Source organism: Hippichthys cyanospilos, chromosome 11, assembly GCF_059441005.1.
Source record: "Hippichthys cyanospilos isolate Australia breed blue-spotted pipefish chromosome 11, RoL_Hcya_1.0, whole genome shotgun sequence".
NCBI lineage: Eukaryota > Metazoa > Chordata > Actinopteri > Syngnathiformes > Syngnathidae > Hippichthys > Hippichthys cyanospilos.
This window is the reverse complement of record NC_142379.1, coordinates 19,843,487-19,865,258: the sequence shown is the minus strand read 5'-3', so window position 1 is coordinate 19,865,258 and position 21,772 is coordinate 19,843,487. Positions and strand designations below refer to the sequence as shown.

General features: G+C 38.0%; 1 protein-coding gene across 4 annotated transcripts in view; it reads right to left on the bottom strand.

Annotated features, from left to right (window-relative positions):
• The window catches only part of dscamb (Down syndrome cell adhesion molecule b), a 155,042-nt gene extending 137,560 nt beyond the window's left edge, over window positions 1-17,482 (bottom strand). For all 4 annotated transcript variants that reach the window (XM_088427068.1, XM_088427070.1, XM_088427069.1 and 1 more), the window contains exon 1: window positions 17,183-17,482. In XM_088427068.1, coding sequence (XP_088283194.1) covers window positions 17,183-17,225 — 43 coding nt within the window. In that variant the 5' untranslated portion in view covers window positions 17,226-17,482. The remainder of the gene's footprint in view (window positions 1-17,182) is intronic.
• Window positions 17,483-21,772: the final 4,290 nt, after the last annotated feature.

The window sequence follows — 21,772 nt, the reverse complement described above, 5'->3', positions numbered from 1 at the left end:
CAAGACTTGATGAGCACATCAAGACTTGAAGTGATGTCAATAATTTGGGATAAAGGAGTCGCGGGGACTAGTTAAGCTACACTGTAGAACTCAAACAATTGAAGCTATCAACTGCGTCAAAGATTTTAAGTTAATGCACTTAAAAATTCTGAGTTTTCAAGAACTTTAAAGTTTTGATTACTGACTACTTGTAACATCTGAATTATGTTCATTTGAAAAGCTCAATTATTCAACTCAAACATTTGAATTAACACGACTTTAAGATTTCAGCGGTAAAAACTGTTGTGGATTTTTTTAGGATTTTCGGTGGGAATAGTAAAATAGTCTGGAAAAACAAATTGTCCTTCCAGGTTTCTTTTATTTGAAGCTTCAAATACAAAAGTTTACAGAACAGCTAAGTGGTCTGCAAAGGAGTGCGCAGGGATAAGTAAAAATGAAAATTCTCATACAGTCACACAGGAGTGAACGCCGACAAGATTAAAAACCCACCTCAGAGTGGAAGTAATTAAAACATAAAGGGAGGTAAAACCATGTGTCAGTGTTGGACTTATCTTTCAAGGATGTCTAGCTGCACAGAAAGTTCCCATGTATGTTAGGTGAAAGTGCCTTTGTTAAAACCAAAGCCAGGTGGTCAATGAACAAAACATTATAATAATATAAGCTAAATACTCATTTAAATACTAATTTTCCATTACAAAACTCTTTAGGTTTTCAGCTATATCAAGTCGTAATTTTGTAGTTGTTGTAGTTTTCGCTAAAATACAATGTAAAATAAATTAGCATCAGGAACAATATGATTTGTAAACAAATGTAATTGCTAGTCAATCTGATGACAGGCAGTTATGTACAAATAATTACGGGAGCGAATGTAAATGCTATTTTGGTTGGCAGTTCAACAGTGCTAAGCGAGTCAATGCACTGGCCAATGTGCAACCCTTTATGCTCATTCTCGGTGTTGTGCCAAAGAAGTCAAGTATGTATACCTTGCAACCTGACTTTACATGCTGCTGTTCTTATTCGGGAGAAATGATAAAATATGTGCACCTGTCCCATCACAGACTAGTCATTGCCATCTGGCTCAGTGAATGAGTATTTATAAAGATTTAGATTAATAGTTACTGTATGTGTTATATTCATTTATATAAGATTAAAATCTCATAATACGAGTGGTCACTAAACGCACCTCTCATTAAGTGGCAAAGTGAGTACAGTTACTTGCTTTCTTCAGCTCAGTGCTTCTCAATTATATGTTGCCAACCGCCCCCCAGGATAGAGGAAACTTTTATTATCCATACAAATTGTATAAGTATGCCTAAACCTGTATTCTTTTTCACAGTAAAAAAAAAACAAAACAAAAAACAATACAAATCAACCTTCGACAACTGTTAATTATTTTTATTACAGAGTTACTACGGGTTACAGCTTAATCTAGAACAGAACAAAATAAGCAAATAACCGTATATATATATATATATATATATATATATATATATATATATATATATATATATATATATATATATATATATATATATATATATATATATATATATATATATAAACTGCCTAAATCAGCCTAAATAAACATCTTGGGGCTTCTCTTTGAAGAACTGCTGCCAATTGTGAAGCAAGCTGAGTTTACCATTTTTCTCTATGTACAAGTCGAGATTTTGTTTCCTCATTTTCGAGATATTCGGTGTGTCAGATAGTGGTGATGCCTTTGAGGGCTTTTAGATGAATTCACATTCAACTGTGTCAAAAAATAAAGCATTGACACTTCAAATCATTTTATTGTCGCAACCTTCATTTCGGCAATTGTGTCTCTGCTCGCGTGCACATTGCCTTGTACGCCCCCCCCCCCCTCCCCCCTCCAAGAACAGCAACAATATGTTATTCAATATACAATGTAGAAATTCATCTAAAAGTACCGTAGTTTGGTAATTTCAATAACACACACCTTGTATTTTAATTGGACAGCCATGATCAATGTAACCACTGAAGTCAGGGACTGGTAGACTCCCGCGTTTCTAAAATTCGACCAAATTGAAGAAAAAAAAAACGGGGGGTTGACTTGTACACGGAGGAATACGGTAGTTCCCTTTGAAAAATCAAAGGAAAAAAACCTGCCCAACACAGCTCGTATCTCGAAAGTCATTTCAAGTCATTCAAACCCCTAGGCATCATTGTAAATTTAACCATAGGAAATGTGTCAGAGACCAGCAGATGTCAACCAGTCCGAAGTGAGTAAACCCTCCCACTCATGCGATCTGCCTAGAGGCAATACACCATGCGCCAAAGCTAAATGACTGTCCTCCAATTTGCTCTCATGAATATTAAGCAACGCTGTGACAGTAGAAAGGGTTGGCTGCGTGCATGCCACTGATCCACCCCGACAGATCTGTCCTATGATGTTTAAGGGGCTCTGCTTAAACGATGATGTCTAAATTATACACTTACTGCATCTGAATATGAGATCACAAGAGACAACACTGTGAGGTTTTTCAGTGGGGTTTTTTTGTGGCTCTAGATGGGAATATTTGGATTTAATAGCGTAAGATGATGAGACAACAGAATTATCATTTCTTTTTTTTTCCAAGGTCTTAGATCTGGATCTGATACACAATTTAGGTAGGAGATATCCCCACTTGTTTCAATGTACTGTACAGTACTTTTTTTTTCAAATCATCACATTTTCTTATAGCCGTGTGTGTCATTACATCCATTATTCATATTATAAATGGTCCTGAATGGCAGTCCAAGTTTCAGATTTGAATTTTTCCTGTCAAAAATCGGTGTAGTAAACAAAAAAATTGAGATGGTAATATTAGCTGCAATATCAATCAGAGCTTGGGTGACCAGATGTCCAGGTTTAACTGTGACAGTCCCGATTTTGAACCTTGTGTCACATCTTGATGTGTCTCATCACATTTACAATGTAAATGAAATGCATTTTCCTATAGGGATGTCCCACAACTATGAGAAACGCCTGCACTTATCAGGAAAACTGCTCATCATTAAAGTGCTGTCTTTGTAGAACTGCAAAGGACCTAGCTGTTGTATTTCCTGCTTCTTGACCTAGTTAACCAGAATTGGGGGGGGGGGGGATGCATTTATAGTATGCAAATGCTAATCCCTTTGACAGACAGAACTGGATGAATATAAATTGTAAATGTCATTCATGGTTTATTTGGTCTACAGAGGTGCAGCAGTTTCAGCATTACGTCTCACATTTGAACAGAAGATAATCGTTAGTGCTGTTTAATGGAAACGTTAGTATGGTATTTGCTGGAAGAAAATACTGATACAAGTACTATACAGAAGAAGAAGACACTGTCAGCATCGTGAACTGATTTCACCAGTTATATTTACTCAGATTCGTCATGTGAAAATAAACGCCGTCTGCTTTTAAATGGATGTGTTAATGTGTTAATTATGAGTTTAATAAGTGGCACTGAGAGCACAGGATGCTGCCCACTCATGAAGTCATAAAAACAGGATTAGCAAATGCATGTGTTGCTTGTTGATGATTTTACTCTTTCTCTCAACATCACATATTTGTTCCTTCCATAACATTGTTTGCAATATTTCGACAGTACATTCTGGCCATATTCCAAGCCTAGCGTTCATCACTGCATTGTCGCTGTTCCAGTGTGCCAGTAAACAGTCAACCTCGGAGCTTCGCTGTGATGCTCAAAGATGTATGATTGAGACTTGAGTGGATATAATCTAATCTCTTCCCAAGTAATCTAATGGTCAGCATACATCGTCTCTCTTGATAACATGATTAAGCAGCAACGTTCACGTTGCACAGATTGTTGCTGACAGAGGCCTGACTTCAGTCGGTCATGGCGCATCCTGGACGGCCAACCTTATTATGTCAGCAGTCATTAAGGTTAAGGACCTTCAAAGGAGTCGCTGTGCGTTGTCTTAATTTGAGCACCTGCATGTAAGCGAAGCAAATGTGCATGGTGGTTTTCACTGAGCCAAGAAGGTCCCAGCCATGAGGACAAGGTGGCTCACCTATCACAGATCATCTTTGGTCTCTACATTGGGTTTAGCTAGGATGTAAGCAAGCTACGGAGGCCTTTGCTTAATAAGGAGCTTTAACCCTTTAAGCATCAAAGTAGCAAAATTGCACACAGCAACAATTACACAGTGTGCCGTTATCTCTTAGCATTAATAAGCTACAATATTTCCAAATAGTGACGTAGAAATGTATTGAAAAAAACTAAAGGGCTAATATTTTAAAGATGATTTAGAGTGACCATATTTTGATTTCCTAAAAATAGGACACTTGACAAATAAATAAATAAATAATCTGGGGACAAAAAATGTTCTAAATCCGGGGTCCCCAATCACCGATCCGCGACCCGGGACCGGTACGTGGATCGACTGGTGCCGGGCGCACCCGAAATAATGATGTTTTGGAACTGATTTAGTTTATCCTTCAACAATTCAATAAATTGCGCTTATTTGGCTTGATCTTTATTTTTTGCCGCCCCCTCGGGACACTGTTGATTTTACATTATGTCCAGAGGAAGGACAGCGTGGCTTGAGTTGAGAGCAGTCACTGTCATCTGTCTCTTTATAAAATTTGGCCCACGAGTGTCTGTAAGTTGTACTTTCTTTGTAAGAATGTTATCATTTATGATAATACAGTATGCCCTAAATTAGTTTTATTTGTTGAGCCAACAACGTGTGACTGTGGCTAACATGCTAGCTAAAGTTAGTTCTTTATCTCCAGCATGTTATATGGTGCTGTCTTGTATGCGTTTAGCATTTTTATTTGTGCCAGGTGTTTTCCCTTTCCTTAACCCTATGCAAAGGACATGAACTCATTTGCATCTAATTAACACCCATCTAATTAAAACAGTTGCTTCACAGTGATACTAATTTAATAAAGTCACCATAGTCCTTCAGGTTATCAGTGTGAAGTGTGCAAAATGTCAGTCAATTTCAACAGTTTCAACGATTTTATCTAATTGGTCCTTAGATAAAAAAAAAACTGATATTTTCACAAATACAGTGGACATGTCCATGATGTTTGGTCACCCAATGATAAATCAAAGTGTCTAGTAAAACCTATTTGAATAGATGTTGCTTTGGTCAAGTACTCATTACCAAAATTGTAAGTTTGAGTTGACCACAACAGAAAAGAATGGGCTTTTTGGTGAGTCCCCCAAGCACAGCGCACGTATCCCATTCCTACTTAATACTTCCAATTTTCTTTCATACAGTGGTTACCAGCATTGACTGTCTTCCAAGTGGCTCTCAATTCCTCTTGTTACCCTTTGTCAACAAAAGTCTGAAAAATTGTTCATGGGATCCACATTAAACAGGTAGCAATCATTTTTGTCATTGGCCTGTTTGAAGGTTATAATACTATTGTCACACAAAGAAGTGTGCTTTTTTTTTTCTTCTCTTTTGACCCATGTCCCAAGAGAGCGGTTAGCAGCACAGCGCCGCACGCCCCGGAATCATTTGGGGATCAAACCCAACAATTACAAATCTTAAAAGCCTCATTGTATAGAGTTAAGAAGAGTCATTTACTGGAGTTATTGAATGCAGCACATACACTATGTTGTCTCGGAGAGACCACACTTGGAAGTATATACCAAGCGAGTGAGAGAGCACACAAATACAATTCGCCATTGCTTTCAGTCCAAAATAGTGCGTTAAAACCTGGTCAAATATGTCAACAGTGGTTCGTCGCCACGGACATAAACAAAGACACCACGGACAGAAGTGGGAAGTCCATCTGCATCAATACATGACGACTGACACAAGCGCTGCAAAGCACCATAATGTCCAAGGCATGCTACACTTTTTTCCTCAAAAAAACAATTTTCTACTCAATCATTGTTCACACACAGAAATGTTGCTAAGAACGGAAAGGATGGTGTAAAAGTTATGTCTCTATTATGTCGCTTATGTCGCTATTTCGCCGATTAGAGAACGCGGAAAGGTAATCCATTTGACTCGTTTATTATTTGCTATCTTTTGGCATATACATATAACCATAAACTTGGTGGAAAAATTAACTTGAACCACGTCACGAGGAAAAGGAAAAACTGTCTCAAGTGCATTTAACACTGGCGAAGTATTCACTGACTGGTCACAATGTGGGAAATCTGAACGTGGTAACATAGAAAACACTAGAATTTGACCCCAAAATTAAGGGTGCGTCTTACACAGGTGCATCTTATATTTGGGTTATTACGGTAAGTACTCCATGATAATAATCCAACAGTTTCCAGACTTTTTGTATATGCAAACACAAAGAACAGTCAAGTACATTGCAGGACAGCAATCCAGGTATACAAGGATTACAGCGAATACAATAGGCTGCCTACAGTGCAAGGTAAATTCTTGTATCATGTTGTATCATGATGTCTTTGTTGGCTTAGAAAAACTAGTCATCCAAACTCCCAAAACTGATCGTTGTGCACCGTCGTGAAACTTGTGCTGCATTGAGCGGACCCCCGCCCCTCCTTCTTTTATTAATAATTGGCATAACAACCTTCTATTTTCTTTTTTTTCCATTTTTATTTACGATTGGCATACAAACCACAAACTCGATCGGGTGCACACAAGACACAAACTGACATCCACGTCGTGATTTGAATTACGCTGGCGAGCGTTTCCCTCCTCCGCTTTCCATAGATAAAAGAAACATGACAGCCTCCATTTGAGCAGCGCTCCCCATGTAATATAATTAGCTATCACTAGATTACGATGATGTATAAAAAAAAATGTGATACAACACATTTATTTACATCTTACTGAAATTTATATTGCGAATTTAAATGAATAACTGTCTAAATATTACAAACTGCCCCTTAAATGCTGAGTGCCGATTGGGGAGGTAGTAAATCCCAATTTTTTTGGTCTTTGATATTACTCGGACAACTTCCGGTTTTTATTGTCTTTGTGAGGACTATTTGCGTGGACCCCACAAGTTCAGATCTGTTTTTGAGGGTCTAGACTTTTCTTAGAAAATACCTTTGAATTGGATTTTGGTTTGAGTTTAGGGTAAGCGTTAGAATTAAAGCAAGCTGTCGTGACGGTTAGCGTATAGGGGCTAGGAAAAGCATAATGTCTCCACTACATCAGCAAAAAACCCATGTGTGTGTGTATGCCTGTGTGTGTGCACGTGTAATTGTGCAGGCATGCATGTGCGCGGACAATTTATGTGTGCATGCAAAGCATGGTCAACATTCATTAACTGTGCTTTATAAACAATATTATTTCCTCTTCCCAACAGCTAAAAGAGGGATACCTGTGTCGCTCGTCTAACTTTAAATGTTGCATGCCTAATTATCTCACTTACTTATTTCCCTAGCTTAAGACAAGAGCTGGGAGGGTCTTATCAGAGCCATAAAAATGTGTTGGCCTTTTATTGTCAGTGGTAATTTCTTTGGGACTATAATGTAAACTGTTATGAAGCTGTTATGATCTTTATTAAAATAGTGTTTAGGTTTTGTTTTGAATTGTTACAACGGAATGAATCTATTTATCTCCTTTTTAATACTAATGCACTCCAAACAGTAATATTATTATTGCTTAAATTATGTTTTTGACTGAAATATTGCCATAAATCTTCATGGATTTTGAACTTGTGAACCTCACAGATCCCGAAGCAAACCATCCAACAAACCAATTACTCATGTTAATTCCAATTAGGTTTTTTTAATTTATTTTATTTTTTGTTTGCATTGATAATGTCATTATCAGGCAGTGGCAGGTCTTTGAAGCTATACTGCCATCCTCATTTTGTCCAAGAGATGTCTGTGACCAGCAGCTGGTGGAGTGTGTTAATGCCAATGTCACAGCAGCTGGCTGCTCTCATCCTGTTAGCTTGTCTGCCATTATCACCCCCCCCCCTCTTTTTTTCAAAGCTGCTACTGCTGCTGCGTGCCATGCTCATTTTAATACTCCAGACTCATTTGACCATCTTTATGGACTTATCATATTAAACATTTATCGCAGCCATTTTCCCTAAACCAAACATGTTTATTCAACACTTAGGGGACCACCGCACGGCTCTTTTCAGCAATCCCCCACCCCATGCACACCCTCTGCCTTATTTCTCCTTTACCTCATTGCTTTCCTCCTCTCTCTCCCTCAGCCCCACATTTTGGTTTATTACGGCTCTCCATGTGCCATGGGCTGAATAAAAAGAAGCAATATTTGTCTTCCTATGCTCTCCAGTCGTCCTTTTCTCAAGTGATGGGGGCTGTTTAAGACCAAAGAGACACAAATGTATTCTGAGCATTTTAATACCTTGAATGAATCATGTCTTAATTTAATCATCTGATCAAACAGCAATTAGCATAATCACTGGTGGGGATAGATGTTGCAGACAGAAGGGCACAGAGCAGTACATAATAGACCTCAGTCTGACAACAGTGTATGGGGACACTTAGCATCATGTAAATGGTGACATGCTTCTAAGGACGACACTTGGTCCAAATTACTCCCTTAACAACATCATATTCTTCACTTCTACCGTAAAATGGCCCTGTTCTATTATGTTGCTTTTCCGCTGCACAGCACCGGCTTGGCTCAGGTCTGTGTAGCTGTACTAACCTCAGTTTGGGACACCCACTTTACCAATTTAAAACAGAGCCTCTGGAATCCACAAAAAAAAAAAAAACAGTCACATGGGATAGGCATGTGCCAGTCATTGGTGATATACCGTTTGAAAAGTCAAACTGTTCAATCTGTCAATGTTTTTTGACATTTGAAATGTTTTCCCTCCAGTGTCATCTGCTTTAACGGGCAACAACAGTGAGCAGCACTCATTGTGTATCATACATGAGTCCTTCTCTGCTGCAGCAGCCAATTACTTTGTCCACTGCCTGGATTGTCAAATAACAATTATAATAATTGAATCACATTCAATGATTGACTTGAAATAAACTTAATTTAAATTGATCATCTTTAAAATATGATGGATTATAATAGCATTTTTCAGTTTATTTTGAATGTGTTCAATCAGAAATAATTATATAATATATATATATATATATATATATATATATATATATATATATATATATATATATATATATATATATATATATATATATATATATATATATGTATTGTGCATTTGTTTAAAAATAAGAATTTTTAAAATGAAGAAAAATGAAGAAAAAATTACAAATTCTAATTTAGATATGTAATTTCAATACCGTCATACCGTAATATTTTGCTCATGGTTATTATACTGTCAAAATCCAATATCGTCCTATGCTTAACATTGCTTTTTGCTATGTACTGTAAATGGGTTTTGCACCCCATGTACACACAATGATTCGCTAAACTGAGAATCAAGCCCTCGCTGACTGTTCCAAATGTTTTTGAACAACAATTCATTTAATTAAGAGTGCAAAAATAAAACACACCAAATAATACATGCAGGCCAATGCAAAAAAGTCTTCTTAGGCTTTTATTTTTAAGTTTTTCCTTGGAGTGCTTGTTGCATTCCAATTGGTTTGATATGTCCATATACATATTGAATCTCATACAGGACAAAAGGACATTGTAGCATCAAATGCTGATAACTATAATAATAATAATAATAATAATAATAATAATAATAATAATAATAATATAATAATAATAATAATGAGGAGGAGAAGAAGAAGAAGAAGAAGAAGAATTGTAATACCATCATATTCAATTTTAATCTATACCGTTGTTTCACATCCATTGGATAAACCTTAAAAAATGCTCAACTTTTTTTTTTTTTATTTCTTCTCAAATTAAGTCAATGATTCACAAAAAAACACATTTTGAGCTTTGAATTTTCTATTTTACCAAGTGCTTCACCTGATTATCACATCAATAAAGTTAGAGAACAGCAGATCAGTTCCGGTACTTTGCCAATCTAATCCAGCCTTGCCAGAGAATTTCACCCAGTGCAAGACCAAGACCTACAAAATAAGATCTAAAGAACAGTGTTGAGGCCAAAATGGGCCTCAAGTGTGACAAAACTACTGGAGATAATGGTTGCGTTTGCAGATGGATTTATGAGTGTAATCGCAGTTGGTGCAATGCTGTGGAAAGGGGGCATTAGATTACCAGTTGACAAGTTACTGCAGCACACACCACAAACGCGCAAAGAGGTGTGTGAAATCGAGGAATACCACAAAGTGCTAAGATTATTGACAATGCACTCAGTCTCACGCCAGGCTAGGGGATCAATGAGTGCCCGAAAAGGCATAAATCAGGCCTCGCGGCCCAACTACTACATGTCACACCCGCCAAGCTCCTCGATTAAACTCTCTGTGCAAGCACTCTTGCACATAATAAACCACATATTGTTTTTGCAACTTGCAGGTACCTTTTTGAAGAAATACTCTAAAAATCAAATATCATAACTCCAATAAGATGACAGTGTTTTATGGTGGGCTAAAAATACCCAGTACTACCATGGTTTTAAGTCATAGCATCTGTGCCATCATTTAAAAATAGAGAGCAGTGACAGGAAAACCAAGCAGGGCTCATTTGTCTTTGTGTCATTCTGTCCATCCAGCCTTGCTCCTCCATTATCTCGGCTGTGGAGCATCACGCTCCAGGCGGTAAAATAGTTTCCAAAATTGAAATTGAGCATAAGCAAAACCTCCAAACCGCATGGAAAACTAAAAGGTCAAAGAGAGACTCTGTGTGTGTATGTGCGTGTGTGCGTGGGTGTGTGTGTGCGCGTGCACATCTGCATGTGTAAATGTTGACGTGACAGTAAACATGCACAAGAAGCAGCATCCCAGGCACATGCATTACGTGCAGTCCTGAGACCAATTCAGCCTTGGGCCTCACTCAGCTTGCGTCGAGTTTAACACATAGAAATGGTATTTGCCAGACTGGATTAAGAGACAGTATTTATGAAGATCTGCACTAGTGTTTGTCTTGGTGGGTGGGCGTCACACTTCCACCACCATTTCATTACAATACAGAATTTCATCAGAGCAAGTTTTTGCATCTATTACTTCGGTCTCAAGTTGATTTTGTTTCACTTTATGTCGGTCCAGTTTTTCAATTCTCCTAAAAATCCCAATCCTGTAAAGTCTACTGGTAACCAGTTATAAATTGTAGAATGGAGAGAATTATTGTCGCATGTATACCACGAAACTACACAGTGAAACTCTGTTCACCTCAGCGAACAGAAGACGTATATGTATATGTGTTTCATTTTCATCATTATTTACCTTAAGGGTTATTTTCAAACACTTTAATAACATCACTTTATAATATAATATTTATGTAGGTATTGCTGTATATCAAAAATTTAGTTAATCTGACATTGCAATATAAAATTTGGTATTTTTTTTTGTCTTGCATGTGACAAACATTCCTTATATTTAAAAAAAAGATATAATTATTACTGAAACAAATATAAACAACATTCAATTAAATAATTTCCTTCCAAAAATGAAACTATTTAAAATAAAACTTGCTGTAAAAACCCATTAAAACAAACTGAATTAAGCAACAAATTACACATTTGAGAAATGCTCTTTTACATCTCCTGACCGGTTTCGTGCTGTTTTCCCCTGTTTGCCCACCAGAGTATTTGTGAGTATTGCAGCACACTAATATGATGTGTCACTTTGACAGGTGCTGAGTGAATGAAAGCCATCCTCTGTTGAAAAAAAATCAGCCTGAGTGGGGGGAACCCCCGCCAGATGTACGACAACCTGACTTTGCACACACGATCAAACATCTACATCTGGCTGCTAAGGGCTTTTCTGCTCCAGCCTCTTTCCACACAGATGCTAAATGATATCGTTAACATTTTAATGCAAGAGACATTTGCACGCCGGCTTGTGCAATTAGACCTCTGATTTGCTGGAATCCAGACAGACACAGTATGATCGGTAATTAGATTTTACAGCGGATGAAACGCACACACAAGCTAGTGGCCGAAGCTTGCACCTAATTGGAGTGTTAGACGGGCTCAAGGAGGCGCCATACAGTAGAGTAGCCCTCATTATCCCTGTATTGCAAATGAACTAGGGATATCAATTATGATCACACATTAGGGGATCCATTACCCAACATTAGCTTCCCTTTTCAGCTGGAATCACCTCGTGATAAGAATGCAACTCAACAAACCCTCTCAAAACACACACAAATTAAGTGGGTTGGAATGCTAAATCCAGTCCTTTGGATCAGCGGTGCTCAAAGTGGGGTCGGCGGACGTCCTGGGGTCCTTGGCCGGACTGCAGAGGGTCCGTGAAATAATTTTTGTTATTAATAAAAAAAAAAAACATTCATTTTATTTGATATAAAATTGTGAATGTATTCCTGACATGTCAATAAAGCAATCAAGTCAACCAGTTTAAAATGTTTTTAAAAATGTAATAATTTTGAAATTTGTCAAAAAGACCCACAAAACTCATATCATCATTAAAGATCTTGTCCACAAAGTTTTATGAAGTCCACCAAGTATCATGTCGGTGCGGCTTGTTGGCGACAGATTTGGGAAGATGGATCCAAAATGCAAAGAGGCAGGATGAGATGGGCTTAATAAAACGATTTATTACTCGCAGAAGCTGGGCGAAACACTAGAGCTACACTAGAGCTAGAACACGCTCATGACAGGTGACACAAATTACACAAACGCCAAACGCCAGGGAAAGACAACATGAACCCAAAAGCAAAATAAGTCAAACTCCACAAAATAAAGCCACGACAGGAAAAAACCTGACACAACGTCACACCAAAAGCTTTAACCAGATTGGATGCTAAATTACAAATCGCACTTTAATATAAGAACATCCTTTTATTTCTTTACCACTAATTGAATGTGAGCAAGATAAAATTACGGAAACATAATAAAAATGAATCAAATGCTCAACTCACCATAACGCCTGTCTCCCACTTCTTTTAATACAAAATCCATTCTTCTTTTTTTCATCAGAAAGACTTCAATGACATGCTTTTTTGCATTCATTTCCAATAATAAATCATTTTGTATCGACATGGACGCCAATGCTGAAATTCGCGTCGGTCCAATTCCCGTTTTGTTCTTCTTCAGACATTGTGTGTTAAAAAAAAAAAAAAAAAGCATCTGCGGGTCTGGCTTCGATGTACACTAACGTTAATGTTAGCTGGTTGAGCAACATGTTATGTTTTTGTTTTTTTTATTTTGTAATTAACTGATTTAACTACTTAAAACGTTAAACATGGTGGATCAATATGGCACTGCCTTCGCGCAGTGAACATCCAGTCATGTCACGTTCAATTTGAGGCCTCTAGATGGCGAAGTTATGGCTTGATTGACTATTACAGCTGTCTGGGAAGCATTAGGGCCACTGACATATCCATCTGCGCTTGCACGGAAGCCCACGCTGTATTGATGCGAATGCCGTGGCTCTTGTCAAAGGCAGATTTCACACAGCATAGCGACACAAATTAGCTGAATTCTAATTGGCTAAAAACTCCAACATAGAACAACAGCACTGCAATGAGCTTAACCAAATGGATATTGAATGACACGAAAAGAACAGAATATGAGGAATAATTTTATATATAAAATATATATATTGAGGAAAAAATAAATGTAAAATGAAAGTGACTTTTGTTATAGTTATTATAATTGTAATTATCGATTATAGTTATGATAATATCAGGTTATTTTAGGCTTGTTGACAAGTTGGTTCGTCACTGGCTTGTTGTGTATGGAAACGTCGCTAAATGCCACTAGAATGTGTAGATAGGTGTGTAATGAACCGTTGGGATGCCAGCGCATCTTATTGTTACAATTCCAATACCACTGCCATTTTTTTTCAATAGTTTTGGGACACATTGTCCCAACGGGAGTGAAAGCGTTAAATGTTTGTTTGTTTGTTTGTTTTGTTTTTTTCTGCTTTGTTTCCCCAAACATTTGCAATGAGGGTGCTTGGGAAATTTGCTTTCCTAACTGATGCCAAAATGTTTGAGAACTCCTGCTTTAGATATTAATTTCTGAGCAAAGCGCTTCGAGATGATCTATCATCTGTGCTTTTAACATAACCCTAATTACGTTTGATGGGCTATTGTCTGCAATCAAGACAAAATAATTTGCTAGTAAACACCCTTTATGCGTTGGTCAGTAAAACCGGTCAGGTGTTATTTTATTGCTCCATGACAAAGTCTTGCCATTGTAGTCATCTCTCGGGTCATCCCACAGTTTGACCTAATTGGGCTCTCATTACTCTCCATTGCCTGCTTTTTTTTTTTTTTTTTTGCTTAGAGAAAAGGTCAAAGTTAATTGAGATGAAAATTTTATTGTGTGATCCCTTGATCTCAGACTAACTGTTATCTTATCGAACACATACGTGATTAAGTCTTTAAAGCATTGGATTAAGCCTCTTGCGTATGACTACATTTCATTGGTGCTCCTCTGTATGTCTTTTCAGTCAGAATGTGAGTGTGGCGTTTTAACTTGATACTGTTTTGCCTTGAGGCAGCTCTCAGGGAAAGATTGAATTTGACTCTATTCGTGGAGAATATTGATGGCTGGATCAGTTCATTAGCAGGAAAAATAGAAATATACTTTTAAATGTTAGCTAGGACATTAACTGCTGGATTCACTTTATCTTGACTTTTGAGTGCTGACGATTAATAAAACATTTAAATGAGGCCAGATGGAATGTGGAGCTGGATTAAACATTTTTGAATGGCAAACTCACTCGAATGTATTTAAGTATGCTCAAAAATATTTGCAAATATGTTTGAATGTTCTTTCATTATTTGTTCCACACATCTCCATGAACCCAAAGCTGAAGGTAGTGGGAAAGAAAGAAATGCACCAGAAAACAATTTAAAACTTCATGTTAAGAAGACTAAAAGTTTTTACTATGTCCTGTTTAAAATATGGGTCAATCATTATTTAAAAAAATATATTTACATCATGTATTGTGTATTTTTTACCCTGTTTTAGGGGGCATCGATGTGTTATATGATCAGTTCTCAGTTTATAAGTGGCTGAAGCACACTTGACATTAGGCAAATGAGTTTTCATGGAGACGGTGAAAATTGTTCAACCTGCATCATGTAAGGACTTGATTTGTTTTTATTTGGCTCATATGCCGGTTTAACTACCGCTATAAAAATGGGAATGAAGTGGGATTTTTTGAAAAAAAGAAAAAAAGATTGAGATGATTTTATTTGAAGTGTGTGAAAACAAAAGGTCCTTCTGTGTGTTGGTGTGAGGAGTTGTGATTAGCTCCTCCTACTGAACTGTGAATCCAATCCCTAAAATTATTTAACAAATGAAAAGCCTTAAAATAAGAGGTTCTGTACTGTTAAATCATGTAGTCTGGTGGCACAGTGAATAGTTAACAATCACAGCACAGGAACAAATGCCAAACCTTTTTTTTTTTTTTTTGTGTGTCCGACAACCATAGTATAGTTTTCCTTATCCCTTATAGTGAATGTTTTTGGACAGCCATTAGGAAGTTACCATGGAGACGGGCCAGTGAACATGTGATAGGCCTAACTCCGAAACAGCAAGAATTGTCTAGAAACCAATCATTGCGCAGCCTGCTGTCTACAAGGTCATTCATTCAGTCTGACAACGCCTGCTCAGCCAATGAGCGGCTCGTATTCAAGATAATCACGGTTCATAAAGTAGGCCTTCTCGACGGTGAAATCGAATAAGAAGACAACACAAACAGCAAATGATGAAACATGTTCTTCTTTTCAAAAATAGATTAAAACTGTGACAATGTTATGTCTGCACACATCAGCCTAATTCCTATCATTTGTTTGCCACAGGCTGCTTTGATAATCCCTCACACAATAAAACAGTCAGAATCTCGCATAGCACTTGATGTAATGTCACAGATGAGTATGATTGATGAGGATTCCTGATTGTTCTTTCATGAGTTTCATCACAAGCGTGAAGCAAAAACACCATTTCAGTCGTTGTCAATATATGGCACCGAACGCTGCTACCAAAATCTATTTCGAAGCCTTATTTTATCGTCCCAGGCAGAAGGGAAAATCCATTTTAGGGACACACCATATCACATCATGGCTCTTATTGCAACCCGAATGTATTCAAAGCTGTAAAAATGCCCCGTTCCGCACATTTTTACATTGTGCATTCAGCTTTTCTTGACCCTCCATTTTGATTGTGGACAATTATGTGCAAATCTCAGCCCCCGATGTGTTTTCATAGATATTTTACCATTTTCTTCCCTTCGTGGACCCTGCTTTTCGTACACACCCAGGCAGCCATAATCCGCTCCTTGCAGAAGGCAAGCTGGCCAATAACTGAATGCGATAAACTATCAATTTTCTCCTATTGATTCTAGAAATGGAAATTCATGACGCAAATAAGCGTGCACAATGCCCGCCACATGCATGTGTGTTCTGGTGTCCTCCCGCCAATATGTAGGTCTAAGAAAACAATGAGCAACGCTGAATGCATTTACATGGAGAATCTGACTTTTCCTTATTTGCATGGAAAATGCACGTTTAGTGTGTGTTTTGAACTAGCCCCAAAATTCAAATGAATGTGACTTCTGTGGTACGACGTTGCACTTTAATTGGGGAATGCTAATCAAGTGTTGTGCTTGTTGTCTTCAGTCAAATAAGAAAATACTAACATTGACAAGCCTCAAAGATGGGGGGGAAAAAAATAAATAGTGAACTAGTAATTAATTGAAATGTGCTATAAATGACACCAGCAATTTGTTGTTGTTTGTTCACATTTTCCTTATTGTTTGAATGTGAATTTGTGTAAATGTGTTTAAAGAAGGGCCGTGGCAAATCAAATGTTGATTATTTCAAGTACGTCACCTATTACTAAGGGCCACCATGACGGTGAGAGAATATAGAGCATCAACAGTTCCATTTAAAGAAATACATTAAAATGCACTATTTTCATAGAGGAGAGCAAAATAAAAACCAAAATTACACCATTATTCAAACCCAACTATGTAAAATGATCCCGAACAGATACATTTTTCCCGATCAAAACCAAAAGGCCCAAATGGCATTTTAGTGGCTAGCTTGAAGGCTTTAATCTATACATTTTGCGCCTGCTTCACCTTTCTTTTCAAAGCCTTTTGACAGCCACGAAAAATCCATTTCATGTGGGTCACATTCGTCTACCCTCACTATGTGTCAGACGCATCAATAATACATGCAAACAATAAAAACTGATTAAAAGGGTGAAACTTACCATTCAAGATGCTCTGGAAAAAGGTAAAAGCCAATATCCACATGCCCTGCTCCTTTCAGTCTCCGCACAGCTATGCTTTCTCTTCTTTTTCACACCGGTGCCTTCCTGGGCTTCTCTTCAGTGCGTTTAGGGTGATGTTAAACATTTGTCTTCAAGCAAGTCGCCCCGAGTCTTGTACTTTTAATTTCTCCTTGCTACTTTTTTTTTTCGCCCCACTTTTGGAGCATCAATGAGCCCGGTGATTGTCTCGGGGAGAGCTGCGCACACTCCTCTGCTCCGCGCTTGCTGCTTCTCAAAAGGATGCTGAGGGGGTGAAGCCCAGGTGTGTGTGCGCGCGCGTGTGTGTGCAAGAGTGTGCGCACGCGTGTGTGCGTGATGCTGAGTCAGGCGCATGCACAAATAGATCATTCAATAAAAGAATGCTTCAACTGCCTAAACTATTTTTTTTTTTTTTAAAGACAGAAAAAAGATTGGAAAACTACGCTCTATTCTTCAGTTTTGTTTGTGGGGAGATTGAGAAGAATGACGGTCAAGAAAAAAACAACTCGCAGAAACACAATAAAAAATAAGAAGGTGCTGGGCTACGGTACGGCTATTGTGTGCTTGGATTCCAAAGTCAAAGCATCTTCAACGCCTCTGTGCGTCCGGCACGAGGCGAGCAAACGCAATCTTCTCCGCTCCCGCTCTTTGTAATCGCACCGCACGGACTCTGGGAGCGTTACATTGAATAAATCCCTCTCCCCCAGCTCTGCCCCTGCAGACGGTTTAATTCCTCATTGCCTTAAAGGAGCAGAGGCGGATACCGGTCGAGTCCTGAGGGCAACACGCCACTGGAGACGACACTCATTTGCATTAAAGACGCGGCTGCACCTGACGCACTGCTCGACCTCAGCATAAGTTTTTAAAGTCACTGATAAAGCTCCTTGCTAATCGTGCATTCATGAATGGTCAAAATATGATCAAATTTACTCACACCCTACTTTGAAAAGCCACATCAATCACAAGAAAAAAAAACACCATTTATAATAATTTGAATGAAAGCAAACTTGCACCATTTAATTTATGATTAAAGGCTTCATTCTAAAGACGATTGGTTAAAAAATTGGTTGTGAATGGGTGCCCTGTTCTTTTCTTTTTCTTTTTCTTTTTTTTTTTTTTTTGGGGGGGGGGGGGGGGGATTAGCTAAATACATATTTAGTCAAAATGACCAATTTGTATTGGTCCTCTCACCAATATAGATTGGTTTAAAGCGCTACCATTCTATAGATGTTTTATTGTTTGCTTGTTTTCTTTTTTTTTAAACAAAGGATCAGTCAGTTTTGCTTCGTTGTTCGTTTGCCTTTTGCTACTCCTCCGGGCCTCTTTTTGTTGTTCCTAGTTTTTTGATTGTCCTCCTGCTGACCCCGTCCCCTTGTGCCAGACTATTTAATCGTTTAGACCCGTTTGGTCTCTCCTTTTGTTGCACCTTTTTCCCCACGCTTGCCGTGCGATTTTTGTTAATAAATCTTTGAAGCTGAACCCAGAGTGTGGTTTCGGGGTCCTCCACCCACTCGTGTCTCGGGGTTATTCATAACAAAAAAGGTTTTAAATGAAAGTGCTCTCCTGTACCTGCATTATAAACAGAGGTGGGCAGTACTGACGGACTATTCGTCGGTCCATCACTGACAGACCAACGTTTTGCTGATGGACCACTATGTGACAAAAACATTTTAAAAAAGGCAGGCCAAGACTGACAGAGAAGTAGATTTTGTTCATCATTTTAATCAGTCTTTCTTCGCTACCTGTGTCACCCGTCTATGTTGGTAACATCACCCAATATAATCTACAGATACATTTGAATTGCCTGCATGGAATGCATGGAAGTGTAAACACACTCTAAACAGAGTGAGCATAACACTCATGCATGAGCAACAATTTCTCCTCATTAAAGCAAGCTGAAAACGATTCAAGGGCTGCACAGTGGTAGTCTGGTTAGCATGTCTGCTTCACAGTGTGGAGGTTGTGGGTTCGTATCCATCTCCAGTCTTCCCATGCGGAACGTGTACCTTAAAAGCAAACAAGCAAGCTTAAAAGAACTCAAAACGATTATTTGCTGAGACAACATACATCCAGCCATACTTGCCAGGAGTGGGCGGAGACATGATATGGCCTTGTTGACAGCTGTCTTTCTTGCCTTCTGCTCCCATTCAGTGCATCTCATTTTCTTGCTCACACTGTGAACAATCTGAGTCAGTGTCACAATTTTCCACAGTCTTTACAGATGAAGTAAGAGACCTTTTGTCAGTATTGGCTCTTGAAAAAGTGTAAAACTGACTGAAGTCAGTCACAATCTCTCCATGAAAATACTGCGCATTAAATCGGAGATGCCCTCTTCTGGCAAATGTGGTTGTGTGCATGTTGTCTCAGCAAATAGTAATTAGCTTGAGCCATTTTAAGTTTGCTACAGTTAAAAACACACACACACACACATTTTGATGCAATTATTACGGATGAAACATACGTATTTTTCCTTCTGAGCACCAAAGGCACTCTGTAAAAATGTTTACTTTTTTGGGAATCACATTCTTTCATGGCTGCACTTTCAAGATGCCTTCCAGTGCTATACAGTCATGTTATGAGTACCTGGCCCAATTAGACACCAGTGTACCAAATTGACAAGCCTGTTGAACAAGACCTGGAAATTAAAATAAGCCCATTTCAACACAAAGCGCACGCAACTTTCTATGACAAAATTATCAAGTGTGTCAGGGGCAAAGTAGCTTTGCGCCCGGCAACACCCACAGAGGCGCAACACAGTAGATTACAATTGCTCTGCCAAACAGTTAAAACAACCATAACTTTTTCCTTTTTTTTTTAAACTTGATTACATGGGAATACAAGTTTGTTTTCAAAAAAGCTACAAAAACAGGCTGTGATTAACACAATGGTAATATTAATGTTGCCACTATGTAAATAGTTTAGTGAACCTTTTTGATGTGATTATTGATCTCAAATTTGGATTCTTGGACCAATCAAATCACTCTATTTTCTCTATTGCTTGTCCACTAACTGAGCCCTGCTGACATTTTGGACTGGTTTCCAGTCAATCTAACAGCAGATATGGACAAACACTTACCCACAAGAACAGAGGTGTCTTCAATTAACCAATATTGCATGTTTTTCGAATGTGGGAAGGAAGAGCACCCAAAGAAACACCACGGATGCATTGGGAGAACATGAAAACACAAAACAGAAAGGTCCGGCTATATCACTGCACCACATTGATTCATTATTATTGATCTATTACTATTAGTTTTAACATTTCAACACAATTGGCTCAAATGCAGGTGAGGGGATGTACCAGAATTTGATCTAAATGTACGAATTATTTGTCAAATAAAAACAAGCTGTCTGATCTTTGTCAGAGATTTACAAGGACATCCATCTAATGTCAAAAATTCAATGATGTGTATTTCAGCACAAACAGGAAAAAGAATATAAAATTATATATATATATATATATATATATATATATATATATATATATATATATATATATATATATATATATATATATATATATATATATATATATATATATATATATAAAATGTGTGTGTGTGTGTGTGTGTGTGTGTGTGTGTACATATGTACTGTATATATATATTCAAATTCTTTAGTGAAAGGAATACACAAATCAGCAAAAAGAAAGCGTACAAGCAGTAGTAATGGTTGCATGGAATGCATTGTTGAAGCGAAGCATCCCCCACCCGTTAGGTCTACGTATCATGCACACATGTATGCTCCACACTGCCTCCCTCAAACCCCATAATCCAGCCAGCACCGGCACCGCCACCATCCCTCCATTTTAATGCCTGCCTTGAAGTCAAGGGTGTAGCTGTAGTAGCCGCGGAAGCCTGCGGGGCCTGTCCACGGAGCTGGGTTACACTCAATGTGATATTACCAGCAGGGTAGGAGTCTGCATCTCATTCTCTATTCCACATGACAGAATATATGAAGTCATGTTTATTTACTGCAGGATATTCATTGTCTGAACTCACTATAAGGCTGAGGCAAGGATGCTCTGAAAGAAAAGAAACAAAGGATAAATAACAAAGAAAATCATAGAATGTCCACTCTCATTTTGGTGCTATTCCCGTGTGTTCCGATGTACACAAAGAAGCATTATGCTATCGTCTAAAGGAGCTGATATTTCTGTCGTCTACCGAGACGCTTTGTGATGTGTTGAACATAATCTTGCATACCTTAAAAATACAAATTTCTCCCAAGCTCTTAGAAAAAGCCAAACAACCTTCATTTCCAGTGGCAGTGAGAAAAAAGAAAGCAGGGCAGTAGGTCGGCGATCCTGCCAACTATTGTGTGAAGGCGAAAGCCTCTGTATTTTTCTCATTTCCATTATTCAGAATTTTCCGTTTTCCACGCCAAAAATCACATTGACTTAACATTGGATGTTTTTCAGTTTAAAGTTTACAGCTTTCACATTTCATATTTTTAATATTTCGCTCATTCATCTCGCTTTATGGATTATTCCCATAATTCTAGTAACCAATATTTTCCATATTTTTCAGCCTTAAATATTTCACAATTCAT